At 40.8% G+C, this 18,193-nt stretch overlaps 1 protein-coding gene across 1 annotated transcript; it reads left to right on the forward strand.

Moving 5' to 3' along the window:
- Positions 1 to 6,385: 6,385 nt before the first annotated feature.
- On the forward strand, positions 6,386 to 9,726 carry LOC132998359 (gamma-aminobutyric acid receptor-associated protein-like 2). Its single transcript, XM_061067947.1, has 4 exons — positions 6,386 to 6,660; positions 8,441 to 8,496; positions 8,588 to 8,760; positions 9,571 to 9,726. Exons 1-4 carry the CDS (start codon positions 6,627 to 6,629, stop codon positions 9,659 to 9,661), a joined length of 354 nt encoding a protein of 117 aa, XP_060923930.1. The 5' UTR covers positions 6,386 to 6,626; the 3' UTR covers positions 9,662 to 9,726.
- Positions 9,727 to 18,193: the final 8,467 nt, after the last annotated feature.

The following is an 18,193-nucleotide window of genomic DNA, read 5'->3' on the forward strand; positions in this document are numbered from 1 at the left end:
TCCTCACATGTGTCTCTCTGAGGTTTCTACGTGTTTTAAGGACAGAGGATGTCTCACCATGTTAAAGCCCTATGAGACAAATTGTGATTTGTGAATATGGGCTATACATATAAAACTTGAGTGATTGATTGACTTTAATGTCAGAAAGTCTTGGGACAGATTTGAAGCTCTGAGGCTTGTGATTTGGATCTGAACTGACAGAACAGAGACAGGATTAAAAACAAGGCAATGCAGACCAGGTTGTGACCAAACTTCACATAATTATTTCACATAGTCTTAGTTCTTGGGCACCAGGAAGTTAGATCATAAGGAAAGTAAAAGGTCATGATCAAAGGAAAAAAATAATAAGTATTATTTAAAGGGAGTTGGCTTTACAGTTGACAATAAACCAAATACAGAAGAACAATGATAATGTTTGAGTTTGGAATTGAGTAGATCAGAAATTCTTTCAGAAATCCAACTACCAGTGACCCAATAATGGAGGAACCTTCTGACAAACTAACCTCCGAGCAGTCTGCTGGCAAATATGCCATGTGGCAGAGGGATAAGTTAAAATCCAAACACGATGAATTCCATGATTGGTGGAAAGAGAGAGATATCGACAAAGCTAAGGTTATAGACACGCTTGAGGCAGAAATCAAGGATCTCCAGAAGAAGCTGGAAGATGGCAAAAAAAGGGAGGAGGACCTGGAGAAGAGCCTGAAGGAAAGCCAAAATGAGATCCAAAAAAGTGAGCAGGAAAAAGCTGAATTAAGAGAAACATTATACGAAAAGAGCTTAACACATGCAGAGACCAGACAAATGTTAGCTGACATCCATACGCAATACAAAGCGGCAGTAGCAGAGGTGGAAAGAAAGAGGGATTCAGTGGTCAAACACATGCAAAGATCGATGGATTCATGCAGGACGATGGCGATCCAAACACAGAACGCATTCATGGACATGAAAAAACAGGCAAAGCGACTCGAGCATGTGGTGTTAAACCTCCAGAAGGAGCTGGTTCAGTTGGAGAAGGGGAAGAAGAGGGTCGTTGAGAACCTCAAAGACGAACTGTCCCAAAAGGACAAAGTAATGGAGAACGAGAAACAGGGGAGGAAGACTGATAAAAATGATGCTGTCTTCAAGAAAATGGAGCAGTATAAAATAATAACCGAGCAGGGTGAGCGGATCAAAGACTTGGAGAAGGAGAAACTGTCATTGAACCGTCTACTGATCTCTACCTCCAAGAAATGTGCAGTTCTCTCCAACAAAGTCGAGGAGATAGATGTTGTGAAAGAGGGAATGAGAGCAGTGGGCTGTGAAATGGCGGCTGTACAGGAAACCAACTTCCTTCTACAGTCGGGAGTCAATGCACTGAGGAGAAAGATCAAGCGACTGGAGGAGGAAAGACAGACAGAAAAAGAGAAATTTAAGGAAATGCAAGAAAATCTGACTGAGACCAAGCAACAAAACGACACACTGACCGAAACTAAGAGACTTCTAATCAGTAAGTTAAAGGTCAGCGAGAAGGAGCTGCACAAGAAGCAGGAGGAGACCAGAATCCTGGGGACACGGATGATGCGCCTCAACGCAGATGTAGAGTCGTGTGCCCGTGTTATCCATGACCCCAAGAAAGTCAAAATCGCGGTACAGAATATGAAGGAACACTACCCGAGTTATGATAAAGTGAGGGTGGGTGAGGAGACCAAGGAAGACTACCAGCTCCGCATCTACTGTCTGACTAAAAAGCTGCATCTCAGTGAAATGCGCTATGAGAGTTCCAGAATGGAGGTGAAGCGTTTCCAGCACCAGCTGATGAAAGCTCAGGACTACGTGCACATCCTGAGGGTTCACTTCATCAAAATACTCAAGGAGAAGAAGCTGGAGATAGAACATTTGAATAAAGAACTAAAGAACAAGGTAAAACGTCCTCCAGTGACCAACAGGTCCCTCAACCTCCCCAGCCGGGCCCAGGTGCAGCAGCCGAGTGCAGAGGCGGCCGATCGTCCCGAGAGGCAGAGGCCCCCCCCCCCCTGCCTGGAGGACAAGGGGAGGAGCAAGAGTCTGCCGTCGTCCACCGACGCTCCGGGGCTCTACGTCACCTCCATGATCTCCTGAGGAGGAAGAGACCAGGTCGTCACCTCCATGATCTCCTGAGGAGGAAGAGACCAAGTCGTCACCTCCATGATCTCCTGAGGAGGAAGAGACCAGGTCGTCACCTCCATGATCTCCTGAGGAGGAAGAGACCAGGTCGTCACCTCCATGATCTCCTGAGGAGGAAGAGACCAGGTCGTCACCTCCATGATCTCTGACGACACCCTGCTCTCCATCTCCACTGCTACGCTGATGACACCCTGCTCTCCATCTCCACTGCTACGCTGATGATGATGATGGCTATACAAATAAAATTAGATTGATTGATTGAAGACCTTCAATTTGTTGATTTTAACCTCATACTTTTTTTTTTTTTTTTTTAATATTTTTATTAGGAGGTAAGGCAAAGTAGAACAAGAATCAATGATACAGTCAACCTCCTTGGATGTTTTTCTTAATTAAAGGACCACATGAACGTGGTCCTGTGAACAATACATTACACAATTCAATGAAAATAAGAATAATAATGATAAATAAATAACTGAAAATTCTATTAAGTAATAATTAAGTATTAAAGCTGCACAGTATAAAAAAATAAAAATTAAATTAAAAAAAGAATAAGTAAATGAATAAATAAAAAGGAAGAAGAAAGAGACAAAAGAGAGAGAGAGGGGGGGGGTCCGTCAATCAGGAGGCAGGGACTGGAGAGAGTGGAAGAATGTAAGAAAGGGAAGCCACTTATTATAAAATTTGTTAGAGCTACCTTTCACTGAATATCTAATCTTTTCCAGCTTTAGAAAAGACATGGTGTCGTTGAGCCACTGAGCCACTAGAGGGAGCTTTAGTCGACTTCCAGTGGAGAAGAAGGTGGCGTCTTGCCAGTAAGGAAGTAAAAGCTAAAATGTCTAATTGATTAGAGGTAAACCGGTTATGGTTCTCTGGGAGCCCGAATATGGCAACATGGGGGGAGACTTTTATAATCACTGAAAGTATTTTTGACATGGTGTCAAAATAATTCAACCAAAAGCGAGAGAGTAGCGGACAAGAGTAGAACATATGGGTTAAATTGCAGGATGAGGCATGACATTTGTCGCATTTGTCAGTGATACTGGGGTAGATTTGCGACAGTCGAGCTTAAGAACAGTGGACTCTAAACAGAACTTTAAATTGTATAAGTGTGAGACGAGCGCAGGATGAACTAGTGTAAATTTTCTTAAGAGCAGTGTCCCACCAGTCATCCTCCAAGTTTAGATCCAGTTCATCTTCCCAGGCAGCCCTAACTTTAGTAACTGGAGAGCAATCAAAAGACAGAAGTTCGTTATAAACTTTAGAGATGAGTGATTTTTGAAGTGGATCGTGGTTTAAAAGCCCCTCCCATTGTAGGGTCGGCGGCGAGGAGGGAAAAACTGGAAACAAAGCTTTAGCGCAGTGTCTAATTTGAAAGTATCGAAAGAGATGAGAAGGTGGGAGATGAAATTCTCCTGAGAGATCTGTAAAGCTGCGAAAAATACCATCTTTGTACAGATCTTCAAAACATTTCAGGCCTTTATTATGACATGTGAGAAAGGTTGAATCTGTAAGTGGAGGTCGAAATAAATGATTGTTCAGTAAAGGAGCTAAAGTAGATGTTGATTTAAATTTGAAGTGTTTCCTAAACTGATACCAAATTTTAAGTGTGGAGTGAACCACTTGATTATTTGTGAAGCTTGAGAGGTTGGATGGAATAGAAGAGGTAAGTAGAGCAGGTAAGGAGGATGAAACACATGACTGTGCCTCTAGGTGGCACCATGGCAGATTCACTGACTTGAACCAAAATTAAATTTTTTGAATATGTGTCGCCCAATAATACAGTTGGAAATTCGGAAGTGCCAATCCGCCATTGAATTTACATCTCTGAAGTGTGGATTTGCGGGTCCTAGGAGCTTTTCCACACCATAAGAAGTCAGAAATAGTTTGATCAATTGTTTTAAAAAACTGCTTTGGCAGGAAAAGTGGGAGACAATGGAACAAAAATAGAAATTTGAGCAAAATGTTCATTTTAACCGCGTTAATTCTTCCAATTAACGAGATAGGGAAGCTCTTCCATCTTTGGAGGTCAGATTTAATTTTAGACATTAAAGGTGAGAAATTAGCAGAAAAAAGAGAGTTTAACGTTCTGGTTATGCTGATCCCGAGATACTTAAAGCCAGAAAGGCTCATTTTAAAAGGGACATCTGACTGTGTGAGCTGTGATGCTGAATCATTGACAGGATAGCATTCGCTTTTAGAAGTATTCACTTTATAGCCTGAGAAAGAACCAAATCTCTGGAAAGCAGATAAGATTGTGGGAATGGAAAGGACAGGATCTGAGACATACAACAATAAGTCATCCGCATAAAGTGACAATTTAAATTCTGTGCCCAATCGTGAGATCCCAGTAAAAGTGGAGGAGGACCTCAGAAAGATCGACAGGGGCTCTATAGCTAGCGCGAACAATAGAGGAGATAGGGGACACCCCTGTCTGGTGCCACGGGTTAGAGTAAAAAAATTGGACTGAATGCCATTAGTGGAAATGTTTGCTTGTGGTGATGTGTAAAGGAGACGTATCCACGAAATGAACCCATTACCCAGTCCAGACTTCTTTAGTACAGTAAATAAATAGTCCCATTCAACCCCATCCAATGCTTTTTCAGCATCGACCGAGATCACTACCTCAGGTGTTGTTGTGGCAGTTTTAGAGTAAATAATATTTAGGAGTGTTCGGACGTTAAAGAATAACTGTCGCCCCTTAACAAATCCAGTTTGCTCATGTGAGACAATAGTTGGTACAATGTTCTCCAGGCGATAGGCCAAAGCTTTAGCAAGAATCTTAGCATCTACATTTATCAATGAAAGAGGTCTGTATGAGCCGCAGAGATTCAGATCCTTATCTTTTTTTAAGAGAAGACTTATGGAGGCTTGCCTTAAAGTGGGAGGGAGAGTGCAATGTTCAAGTGATTCCTTATAAACAGCATGTAGCAAAGGGGACAATTTATCCTGAAATCTCTTAAAAAAATTCCACTGGAAATCCATCAGGGCCAGGAGCTTTGTTATTCTGCATACCTCTCATAGCGAGAGTGATTTCCCCTACTGTTAATGGTGAGTCAAGTTTTTTAGCAGCATCTGGGCTTATCACAGGAAAGTTGAGAATTCAATTCAGTGGTGTCAGGTGGAGATTCCGACTTATATAAAGAGGAGTAGAATGAGTGAAATGGAGAATTAATGGTGGTGGGATCCTTATGCAATGAGCCAGATGAATCTTTTATTTGAGGGATCATACGTGAGGCAGCCTGGCGGCGTAGTTGATGAGCCAGAAGACGACTTGCCTTGTCACCATGTTCATAATATGTGGAGCGTGATCGTAAAAGAAGTCGCTCTGCATCACTAGTGGTGATGAGATCAAATTCAGTCTGTAAATCGACACGCTGTTTAAGTAAACTGGGAGAGGGGCAAGTAGCGAGTTGTTGGTCCAGTTTGGTGATATTGATAGAGAGTTCTTGCAATTTAGCTTTACGGGATTTATTCAAGTGGGCAGAGTAGGAAATAATTTGTCCACGCAAGTATGCTTTTAATGATTCCCACAGCAGTGAACATGAAACTGGTTCCATATCATTTTGATTTAGAGAGATATAATCATCAATTTTAGTTGTAATAAATTATAAAATAAATTGAACCTCCAAGGTGTTGAGAAACCTCATGCTTTTGAAGGAGTTGTTTTTATTGAAGGCAGGAGCCGGTGCTTTGTCTTCATCTTCTTCTTCTTCTTCTTCTTCTTCTTCTTCTTCTTCTTCTTCTTCTTCTTCTTCTTCTTCTTCTTCTTCTTCTTCTTCGTTCGGGTCAGTTGCAACTGAAAACTGAAGACCCCAAATATGACAAATATATATGAAAGTAAAAAAGGATGATGAATATTTTATTCTAAACTATTCAAGAACTGAATCAAAATTATATTAATCCCCAAAAAACTAAAACCTATTGGCCTGGATTTGGCTCCATAGAGCTTAGTGTTGCCTACGATCTCTATAATTTCACGTCTGACTGTATCATTTACTTCTTTGGCCTCAGTTGTGATCGTATGTTACAATAAACTTATGTTTATATGTTTATAATGTAGGTATTTGCACATTAAGAAACTTTGATTCAGTCAAATCTGCTGCAGAGGAACAGAACCTTCAACAGACTGTGTGGACGGAGGTCAGTTTCTGACAGGCACCAGGGAACATGGTACCCCCCCCCCCCCTGTTTGGGAAGGTGGAATGGTACGGTCCTGTGGTGACGTCATCGCTGCTGGTCTGCAGCCTGTTGTTTTGTTTGTTGAGTTCAGAGACGATCAGAGAGTTTACAGGAAACACGAGAGGGACAGTGAAGAAGACCGGAGACACAGAGACAGACAGACAGACAGACAGACAGGGACAGACAGGGACAGACAGGGACAGACAGATAGACAGACAGACAGACAGACAGACAGAGAGAGAGACACAGACAGAGACACCTGAACCTGCTCGATCTGCTGCGTCGAGCGACCTCAGCCCGGAAACATGAAATGGATGTTCAAAGAGGATCACTCCCTGGGTGAGACAAGATGTCCTCTGCCTGCACCGGTCCCCGGAAGAGACCAGGCGGGCCTCTGTTTACTGTTAACGGCTTTCAGTAGAGGGGGGGGGGGTCCAGGCTTCTGCTTTCTTCCGTGAGCAGCTTCTAGATAATAGTAAACACAGCTGATCATGCTAAGAGGCTAGCTGGTAGCTTCTAGTTTATCATCATAAAGAGTAAACACAGCTGATCATGCTAATGAGCTAGCTGGTAGCTTCTAGCTAATCATCATAAAGAGTAAACACAGCTGATCATGCTAATGAGCTAGCTAGTAGCTTCTAGCTAACGCGTATACACAGTAAACACAGCTGAACATGCTAATGTTCTAGCTAGTAGATTTTGGCTAATCATCATACAGAGTAAACACAGCTGAACATGCTAATGAGCTAGCTAGTAGCTTCTAGCTAACGCTTATACACAGTAAACACAGCTGAACATGCTAGTTTTGTAGCTAGTAGCTTCTAGCTAACGCCTATACACAGTAAACACAGCTGAACATGCTAATGTTCTAGCTAGTAGCTTTTAGCTAACGCCTATACATAGTAAACACAGCTGAACATGCTAATGTTCTAGCTAGTAGCTTCTAGCTAACGCCTATACACAGTAAACACAGCTGATCCTGCTAATGTCTAAAGCTGCTCTGTGTAATGTTTTTAACGTATGTTAAACATAAAACAATATATAAAGTGACGAGAGAGAAGTCGAATAGACTTTAAATTCATTTTAATAAACTCACACATAATTAAATTCAAAAAACCAGGTTAAACTTTCTCAAATAACAATTTGATCTTTAAAAATGTATTTATTATTGACTCGTTATTGACTCTTTTTGACATTAGCTGAATGTGCAGCACTGACACATGAGATGTGTCACATGAGGATACACAGACCATCATGTTGTTATTATTAGTGTCAGTGTTACGACTACATTACCCATAAACCCCCCTGATACGTCCAGTGTTCGTCTGTACACTAATCATACTGTGTGTTCTACTGACCAGCTGCTTTTACAGTTATACAAAATAATATAATTATCTTATAATCAACAGTCTTATATAATTAATCATCTAGCTTTAAATTTCTTCATTATTGTCAGAAGTAACAAGCACAATGTTACCGGTATAAAACCATTATTACATCATATTGAGGCTGGAATTATTTTCATGATCTAGTAAATGGTTGATTCTTTTTTTAATTAACTGATTAGTTGTTTAGTTTTTAAATGACTTGGCTTAAATGGCTTAAAAAAGGATAATCATCATATGTCCCTGTGCGCTGGTAGAACTTTGTTCAAGAAATCAAACTGAGAGGAAAGACTTCGTTCATGGAGGGGGGGCTGGGGGGGGGTATGACCTGTACTGCAGCCAGCCACCAGGGGCGATCAAGATGTTTCACCATCTTCGTCCATCTTTATTAAGATAACATAATCAAAATCAGATCATTTAATTTGAGCATAGTTGTTATAATTAATATAATAATAATAAAAGATTCACTTTTAGAACACATAACCGGGACATGAAAATCAGATGATGCTACAGGAAGGAAGCAGCTTCTATCCCAGGGTTGGCTGATGTTTTATTGATCGTTAAAAGCTGCACATGTTGACGGGAGCTGTCACTCTCCAGTCGTCAAACATCGATCTCTGTCCGTCACGCTGTCGGCTCGGAGGTGGAAGCGTTGAACGAGAGTCGTGTGTTTCTGTTCCCGTCTCAAACTTCCTCCTGTTGAACAAACACTAATGCTGCTCTCTGTCCTGCAGAACATCGATGCATAGAATCCGCCAAAATCCGCAGCAAGTACCCTGACCGGGTCCCGGTGAGTGAACCCGATGTGGCCTCACGTCTGAGAACCGCCGCTTTGTGTGTCTGTGGTTGTTGGTTGTAATGGTGTCCGTGTGGTGGGTCAGGTGATCGTGGAGAAAGTGTCGGGATCGCAGATCGTGGACATAGACAAGAGGAAGTACCTGGTCCCCTCCGACATCACGGTGGCTCAGTTCATGTGGATCATCAGGAAACGCATCCAGCTGCCCTCGGAGAAGGCCATCTTCCTGTTTGTGGACAAGACGGTGCCCCAGTCCAGGTCAGAGTTCACTTATATATCTATTGTTTTACATTTTTTTAAATAAAAAATGTAAACTTAATTGAATCAGGTCAGGTCATCGAGCTTGAGATCTGAGAACAAGAAAAATCATCAATCCTGAAACAGAAATAAGAGAATTAACGAAACATCAGCTCCACCAGGATCAGTGGTGACACGTTGAACAGCTGACGTTCCATTAAATGATAAATCACCAGAAATCTTATTTAAATTCAAACCACGAGGAGATGATTTCCTCTTTCCGACCATGTGACACAGAACAAAGAGGAGAACATTCATCAGCAGTGATCACCAGGATTCATCTGCTGCACTAATGGAGGATCAGTGCGAGCGTACATTACGTCCTGAAGATAAACAGATTGAATCCATATTCTTCTTCCTGTTGAAACACGTCTGTGATTATGAGTCAAATCTTCAAAGCAGACTGACGACCAATAGGATGAAAGCAGCTGACCCTGCCTGGACAGGATGAACCACAAGGTGGCGTCGGGAGCCATGTTCAAACTAGGAAATGCTAAATGTTTTATATTTAAAACCAAGGTTAATGTGTTTCATTATAGTACAGTCATTATTTACTTCAACACATTAAAGTACTTCACATTAAAACAGCCTAAACATGAAGCTTGAGCTTCGTTTACTTCCTAAACGGCTGCTTACTGCAGATATTGAGCATTTATGATGAGCTTTTGTATTCCAGTGAGTATTAAAGTATCACAGTGTGAGTAGGTAAACTGCTTGTTGATGAGATACATGTATAATAACTTTATTAAAAAGCCCGTCTCCTTGTTTCAGCATCACGATGGGGCAGCTGTACGAGAAGGAGAAGGACGAGGACGGCTTTTTATACGTGGCTTACAGCGGCGAGAACACCTTTGGTTTTTAAATGAAGAGGCCGGATCACGACCCGCTGACCTGCGGCGCCGCACAGACACCCGCCCACATCTAATCACAGCCCCGCCTTGGCCCCTGGAGATAGCGAGGGAAGCCCCGGAGAGATCGAGCGACATGAAGGCAACAGGACGATGGACGAGCTCCTCTGACCGGACGGACACACGCGTTTGTCCCGGCCGTGTTGCATCACTTCTTTATAGATCATAGATCCAGTCGTGTATACTGTGTCACATTTCAATTATTGTTTGTTTGATGTTGTGATTTGAGTGTTTTTAAAAGGAACCTTGATTTTCTTTATTTCACATTTTAAACAATATGTGTGAAAGAGTTTTGCTTGTAGTTCTGCTTTCCTCTTTAAAGATGATATTTAAAAGAATTTTAATTTAATTATTTGAGGTAAGGTAGCTGGATGACCTAACCAATAAAAAATATACAAATTAAACCTCTCTGTTTTTGTTCTTTCACACATGCTAGCGTAATAATAACCTTCATTAAGTTAAGTTTTTTGTAAACTAATTGAATAAGAAAGTCTATAAAACTCCCTTGTCCAACCAGTAATCCAAAACACATACTTATATTTATTATTTATATCAGTAAATATTGGTTTATGGCAAATGAATAATTTAGATCATCAGAGCACTTCCTGTTTCTGATATATTTCTACTATAAACTAAACGATCATGTGTAGAATTGTTGGGACGTGATCGGTGATGTTCTCATCAGTCTCACGCGAGAGAAAAATATAATCTAATCCCACAAGACAAACAGCAAAGTGGAATAATTTGTCTTGCTCTACTCATACTGTAGAAGCAGTGGTCACATTATAATTGATAGTAGAAAAGAGTAATATTCTCAATGTCTGTGAAACTGGTTTCCTCAGTCTTTCCTTCCGTCTCCCACTTTCACTTCCTCCTCCTCTGTTGCCTTTCTCCAACCTTCCTTTCCTTGGTAGAAACTCACAGAATCTCACGGATGTGTCATTGAGAGGAAGTGGGTTTTCACTGAATCTCTTGTTCGGGGGAAAGTTGGTCCTTTCGTGGAACCTGAGGAGCCTGAACTCTCCGACCTGGGACAGAAACATGACGTGTGTCACTCACCATTTCATCAGATGTAAATTTGGAACTTGAATGGATGGATTAATTAACACTTTGCTAGTCTCATTAATGTTTTACAGTACAAATCGAATCAACCCATTATCACGTTATGTTTTTGTACCTTTAAGTTTTAATCAAGTTTCGTCTTTATCAAGTTTCGTCTGTATCATGTTAAGTTTTTATCAAGTTAAGTTTTTATCACGTTACGTTGTTCTAACACGATTTGTTTTTCTCTTGAAGAACGACTTAATGTGAAATTATTACAAACAGGTGCAAGCCCCTGCAGAAATGGTCAGGAGACCCTGTTTTAACTCACCTGCTCAACTGAAGAATCTTAATGGAGTGAAGTGAAAACTTTTGCTACGTTGACAAAACCATTTAAAATTCTTATTGAGCAGCATGAGCATTTTAAACTTTTCATTTTAAGTAGTTGATTCATGCTAATTGTCAGCGATTAGCATGCTAAAACATTAGCCTAACTTGGAAAGCATTATAGCTGTGTATGTTAGCATGCTAATGTTAGCCCTAACCCTAACCCTACTCTGTTAATAGTCTTTTATATGAATGATGGACTTCTGTTCTTCACACAGAGAAATGAATGATTTCAAAATGAAGATGATGAAACCACTGAATGACCTCATGTCTCTCTCATGGAAGAAGTGACTTCCTCACTTCTAGTAAAGATAGAAGAAGGACGAAGGACCGGAAGAAGTTTCCTGATCAACTGGTTCTGAGGAAAAATCTGCTGCTGAATGAAGAAGTGAAAGTTTCACATTAATAATCTATGAATATCAGCTAATGGTACTACTGCTAATACTACAACCACTACTATATTACTTACACTGCTAATACTACGACCACTACTATAATACTAACACTACTAATAGTACGACCACTACTATAATACTTACACTGCTTACACTGCTAATACTACAACCACTACTATATTACTAACACTGCTAATACTACGACCACTACTATATTACTTACACTGCTAATACTACGACCACTACTATAATACTAACACTACTAATAGTACGACCACTACTATAATACTTACACTGCTTACACTGCTAATACTACAACCACTACTATATTACTAACACTGCTAATACTACGACCACTACTATAATACTAACACTACTAATAGTACGACCACTACTATAATACTTACACTGCTTATACTGCTAATACTAAGACCACTACCATAATACCTACACTGTTTTTACTGCTAATACTACGACCACTACTATAATACTTACACTGCTAATACTACGACCACTACTATAATACTAATAGTACGACCACTAATATAATACTTACACTGCTTATACTGCTAATACTACGACCACTACCATAATACTTACATTGCTAATACTATGACCACTACTATGATACTTACACTGCTAATACTACGACCACTACTATAATACTTACACTGCTTATACTGCTAATACTACGACCACTACAATAATACTTACATTGCTAATACTACCACCACTACTATAATACTAACACTGCTAATACTGCTAATACTAAGACCACTACTATAATACTTACACTGCTTATACTGCTAATACTACGACCACTACCATAATACCTACACTGCTTTTACTGCTAATACTATGACCACTACTTTAATACTTACACTGCTAATACTACGACCACTACTATAATACTAATAGTACGACCACTACTATAATACTTACACTGCTTATACTGCTAATACTACGACCACTACCATAATACTTACATTGCTAATACTATGACCACTACTATAATACTTACATTGCTAATACTACGACCACTACCACAATACTTACACTGCTTATACTGCTAATACTAAGACCACTACTATAATACTTACATTGCTAATACTACGACCACTACTATAATACTAACACTGCTAATACTACAACCACCACTATAATACTTACACCGCTTATACTGCTAATACTACGACCAGGCACCTGCACAGACATTTTGGGGGGCAGGTGCTCAAACCCCAAAAAAGGGCACCCTTTGCCAAAATTATTTATGATATTAAAAATAATAATAACTTGTTTTACTAGTTGATGTCCTGATCCAATATAAAAGAGAACTGCTACCCTGAGCTGCTTGCTGCAGTTCCCTGTCCTTCTGCTTTTGGAGTCTCTCTTTTCTTGGCATTATGCTGCAAATTTTATAAATGAGATAAATCAATGTTGTGCATAATAATCAAGAGTGACTTACATAATCTCTATAAAGCTGACAACACAGTACACACACATTTTTGTTTACTGTTTTCTGACAGAGCTGAAGTATAAGCAGCATTACACTAATATATATGTAGCTCAACTTAAGACCTTCCTTTCATTTCAGTAATTACGATTTTAAATTAAACAAAACAAGTGAACTTGTGTAATTTGTAGAACAGTAAAACCTGCCTGTCTGTCTGTCTGTCTGTCTGCCTGTCTGCCTGCCTGTGTGTCTGTCTGTCTGTCTGTCTGTCTGTCTGTCTGTCTGTCTGTCTGTCTGTCTGTCTGTCTGTCTGTCTGTCTGTCTGCCTGCCTGCCTGCCTGCCTGCCTGCCTGCCTGCCTGCCTGCCTGCCTGCCTGCCTGCCTGCCTGCCTGCCTGCCTGTCTGTCTGTCTGCCTGTCTGTCTGTCTGTCTGTATCTCTCTCCCTCTCTCTCTTACATTAATGCTTGTACTGCTACTGCTAATACTACAACCAAGTGAATACTACTAACACTGCTACTGCTAATATCACCACTACTATAATACTTACACAACTTATAGTACTGGAAACTAGTATTACTAGTATTACTAGTTTCCAGATTTAAGATGTCTCTTGTTTCGACTGTTGAACGAGTGCGGTCGTTAAAAAGAGACACAAACTTTAGTATGAAGACATAATTAATACAGTATATGTACGATAATGAGATAAGTGTAATCAGGAGATGATGAACAAACACATGTGTAGTGAAATAACAGTGAAAGGTTTGAAATATTGCATTTATGTGAATCAGTTTCTTTGGAATATTTATACTAATGTTAATAATTGTAAAAGGTTGATTCAGTTCAGTTTGACTGTTCAGTCAAATCCCAGCATTTATACCTCAGTGAGGCTGAGACTTTACAAACTCTTTGACTGTGTTGTGTTATTTATCACAATGCTTTCCACACACATACAATAAATACTATTGTTAATTACTCATAATTTTGTTAAAACAAGCTCAAAGACCACCAGAGCTAAACTAATAGTAATGATGGTGCTGCAGCTTTAGTGGTAAAAGTACAAACTCAGGATTATTTCAATACGATTCAAATGCTTTACACAAAGATGCATCAAGTGAATATTTGAGCAATAATTAAATATGTTGCTACTCGTCAGTTTAGCAGCTGTGATTCAAAGAACTTTGAACAAACCCGATCTTCCTGGTGAAGTGGTGCCCCGGGAACAAGCTGCAGTGAAAGAACAAACTCTCCTCTTTATTCTGTGAAGAGGTTTTTGAGGAATCTTAACATTTTCTCTGTAGAGCAGAAAATAACATTTTAAAAAGGAGAAGCAGAGGAACCAGAGCCGGTTTCTTAGAAGTTAGCATTGACCCAACGGATGAGTCAGCGGAGACATGAGTATAAATGGAGGCTCAGATCTCTGAGATCACATTCAAAACCTCCTCTGTCTCTAGAAGAACCATGAAGCTGCTCCTGACTCTGGTGCCTCTGACCCTGATCTGCCTCCTGCTTCAAGTCTCTGCAGGTAAGTGCCTGAGAGCCGAACACAGGCTGACCTCTGACCTCTGACCTCTGAACTCAGCATCAACTTGACATTTGATGTGTCCACAGGTCCGATAAGTCTAAAGATGATAATCAAGGATGAATGTTGTAAAGGATTCAATCAAAAGCCGATTCCAAAGAAATTAATAAAAGACGTGAGGAGGACGCACTGCAATAAGGAAGCCATACTGTGAGTACAAATATACACAAGTGTTCATTTGTTTGTTTATTCAACAGGGATTGTGAACAGGAATGAACTTTGCTGTGAATGTGACAGACAGATGTTACCTGAGAGAGAAAGAGTTTAGATTTTAAAATTACAAACTTATTCATCATTTATAATCATGCAGAACAAAAAGAAAAGAGAATATTCATGTTTTAGGAAACACTAATTTGTGTCTGTTGCTTGGAGTAAAATTAAATAGAAATGTAAATGTCCAAGGAAGCAATGTTCAGTCACTGTTCTACCTGCAGATATGACATTAAATGTTTATTACATGTTTATTCTTCAGTTATACAATAGAATCCACCCTTTTAATAGCTGATGTAATAGTTACAATAATTATATAAATATATACACATATATTATTATTTGATACTTTGGCCACCAGGGGGCAGTGGGAACATTTGTTATGAACACAAACACATGTTAGGTTGTTATTAACACATGACGCATATTGAGATGTTATGAATGTATCTGTCATTTAAATGTTATATATATGATATCATATGATCATATATATTTCTATGATATCATATGTATATTATATTATATCTTTTTATATGATATAAGTCCAGTACATGTGATTCTAACACTGAGCTTTGTGTCTCCTACAGAATCACAACAAAGAAGAATCTTACGTTTTGTCTCGACCCCAAATGGACCTGGGCCCAGGAGCGTCTGTCAGAGTTCCAGAAGTCTCATTAAACGATTGAGGTTCTTGTGTTGATACGATGAACGTGTCTGTTATTGATTATTACAGATGATTACAGATCATCTTTAATGGACTGAATGTAAACGTGTTGACATGTGAGAACCATGTTGTGCAGCTAGGAGACACTGTTTGTTCTTCAGTTGTTGCTGCAGGAATGTTGGACATGTTTAATATTCCTGAGCTCCGGCTCCTTTCTGAATAAAAGTTTTATTTTGGTACTCTGTGTTCTGCTGTGTTTACTTTGGAGCCGAACTGAGACAGCGAGCGACACGAGGCTGTTTCATATTTACACATCAACTCCCCCACTGCAGCTTCTGCTTCTAATATCTCTGCACATTACATTGGATCTAATAAGAATCCATTATTTTGCACACAATCCTTCTACATCTCAAGAAAATGAAATTAAACTATTCTTTAAGATTCTATTTGAACATTAGTTCAACCAACAGATGCTCACGAGCACTTTTCTCAGCCAAGACAAATGAAACTGAAAAGGATTAGTTCCTAATAATTTGACCGAAAGTCATTATGGGTCCTTCGAACCACAGGACTCAACATCTTCATCCTTTTCCTTCTCTGGAGTTATAACTAAATAAAAGCTTAATTATGTGATTTTTTTGAACGGCTTAAGAAGAGAATGATCCCAGTGTCTTCTGGTGAGGACAGCAGGCAGCACAGAGGAGAAGAGGAGGAGGTGGAGGAGGTGGAGAAGAGGAGGAGGTGGAGGACGACAACAACGAGGAGACGTTTCAATGTTTCCATTGTTTGGAGTTTGGGTGAAAGTGACGCTGGCAGCGACACAGTCTGAGTGTTTTCAACAAGCTCCATCTGGGATTCAAACTACTTCAGCTCCTTTCACACTGAACTCGTCCACGGCAGCGTTTGTCTGTCTCTCTGATTCACAGTGTGATTTACAAATGTCTGTTAAATAACAATCACATCTCATTTGTTCACTTGTCCTGTCCTGTCCTGTCCTGTCCTGTCCTGTCCTGTCCTGTCCTGTCCTGTCCTGTCCTGTCCTGTCTTGGTCTGTCCTGTCCTGTCTTGTCCTGTCCTGTCCTGTCCTGTCCTGTCCTGTCTTGTCTTGTCTTGTCCTGTCCTGTCCTGTCCTGTCCTGTCCTGTCCTGTCCTGTCCTGTCCTGTCCTGTCTTGGTCTGTCCTGTCCTGTCTTGTCCTGTCCTGTCCTGTCCTGTCCTGTCCTGTCTTGTCTTGTCTTGTCCTGTCCTGTCCTGTCCTGTCCTGTCCTGTCCTGTCCAGTCCTGTCCTGTCCTGTCCTGTCTTGTCTTGTCCTGTCCTGTCCTGTCCTGTCCTGTCTTGTCCAGTCCTGTCCTGTCCTGTCTTGGTCTGTCCTGTCCTGTCCTGTCCTGTCCTGTCCTGTCTTGTCTTGTCCTGTCTTGTCCTGTCCTGTCCTGTCTTGTCCTGTCCTGTCTTGTCCTGTCCTGTCCTGTCCTGTCCTGTCCTGTGTCTTGTCCTGTCCTGTCCTGTCCTGTCCTGTCCTGTCCTGTCCTGTCCTGTCTTGTCCTGTCTTTTCTTGGAGTGTGAGACAGAAACAGAAGCAGAGCAGTTCAAGATTGAATCTTTTATTTAAATGCCTGTTGAGCTGTGGAGCACGGGGAGAGGACATGAGACGTCTGAGTGGACGATGAGATTATTCTGGACATTAAAGACATCAGCTCATTGTGCAACAAGCAGCCAAGTTATCTTCACTAAATACCAGAACTCTTGTTATTATAAGTTTGGTCCAACTCCTGATTCACGTCCTCTTCTCATGTGAGGAGCGTTTGAATCTCTGGAATATGTAAAGTTAAATTAATGGAAATATGCAATAAAGGGAGAGTGTGCATTAAAAGTGAGATTTGTTTGTCACATGTAACAGATTTTTATCTTTTTACACAAAGGTAGTGTTAACAAAATGTACACAATCCCACAATGCACTGCTCTGCATTTCACAGACTCTGCAGCCGTCAGTGATGTCGACTAACGAGCGTCTAAATCTATTTACCGTCTCAGGAGCGAATCAACAAGCGTTCAGCAGTGCATTGTGGGTAAAGTCCAGCGAGTTGACTGAGTGCATGAGAGGAACCAGCAGGACAATGTGTGGAAGCTTCTCAGTGAGCGAGTGGACGTGTGGACGAGGTTTCTAACACGTGACGTGAAACTGAAGAACACAAAGATCTCAGGATGAAGAAGAGGAGCCGGACACGTAGAAGACGAAGACGAAGATGAAGAAGAGGAGCCAGACACGTAGAAGACGAAGACGTCCACTTGGAAACACGAGGAGATTCCAGATCTTCTGGTGATGAGGCCGACGCCGTGTGGAGGAGGAGCTGGAGACAACAACACTGATCTGTCCACAGCAGAGTTTATACGTCAGGTCCCGCCTCCTGCTGCTCTACAGGCTCCGCCCCTGCTGCTCTACAGGCTCCGCCCCTCGCCTGGATGTTCCCACATTTTCCTGTTGGTGTGAACGAGTCGGACCAACAACCTGCTGCTGCTACACAAACACTAACTACACAACATATTATGTGTGAAAACAGGTGATGTTACGTTTTCTCCTAGCTGCAATCTGTTACCTCACCACTAGATGCCACCACATCCTACACACTGAACCTTTAACCTAACAAATGAAACCAGAACATGACGAGACAAGTTAAATTGTGACACTGTGGAAAATAAACAGGCCACTGGATTGGAGTGTCAGCTTTTTAACGTATAACGATAAAGTCTTCGCTCAG

Source organism: Limanda limanda, chromosome 3 (genome assembly GCF_963576545.1).
Source record: "Limanda limanda chromosome 3, fLimLim1.1, whole genome shotgun sequence".
Lineage (NCBI taxonomy): Eukaryota > Metazoa > Chordata > Actinopteri > Pleuronectiformes > Pleuronectidae > Limanda > Limanda limanda.

Excerpts from the sequence above, each read along its gene's own strand:
- LOC132998359 (XM_061067947.1), top strand. The coding sequence starts at position 6,627 with ATGAAATGGATGTTCAAAGAGGATCACTCCCTGG. Across the intron at positions 6,661-8,440 it reads CAAAGAGGATCACTCCCTGG|AACATCGATGCATAGAATCC; the intron begins GTGAGACAAGAT and ends TCTGTCCTGCAG. Across the intron at positions 8,497-8,587 it reads AGTACCCTGACCGGGTCCCG|GTGATCGTGGAGAAAGTGTC; the intron begins GTGAGTGAACCC and ends GTGGTGGGTCAG.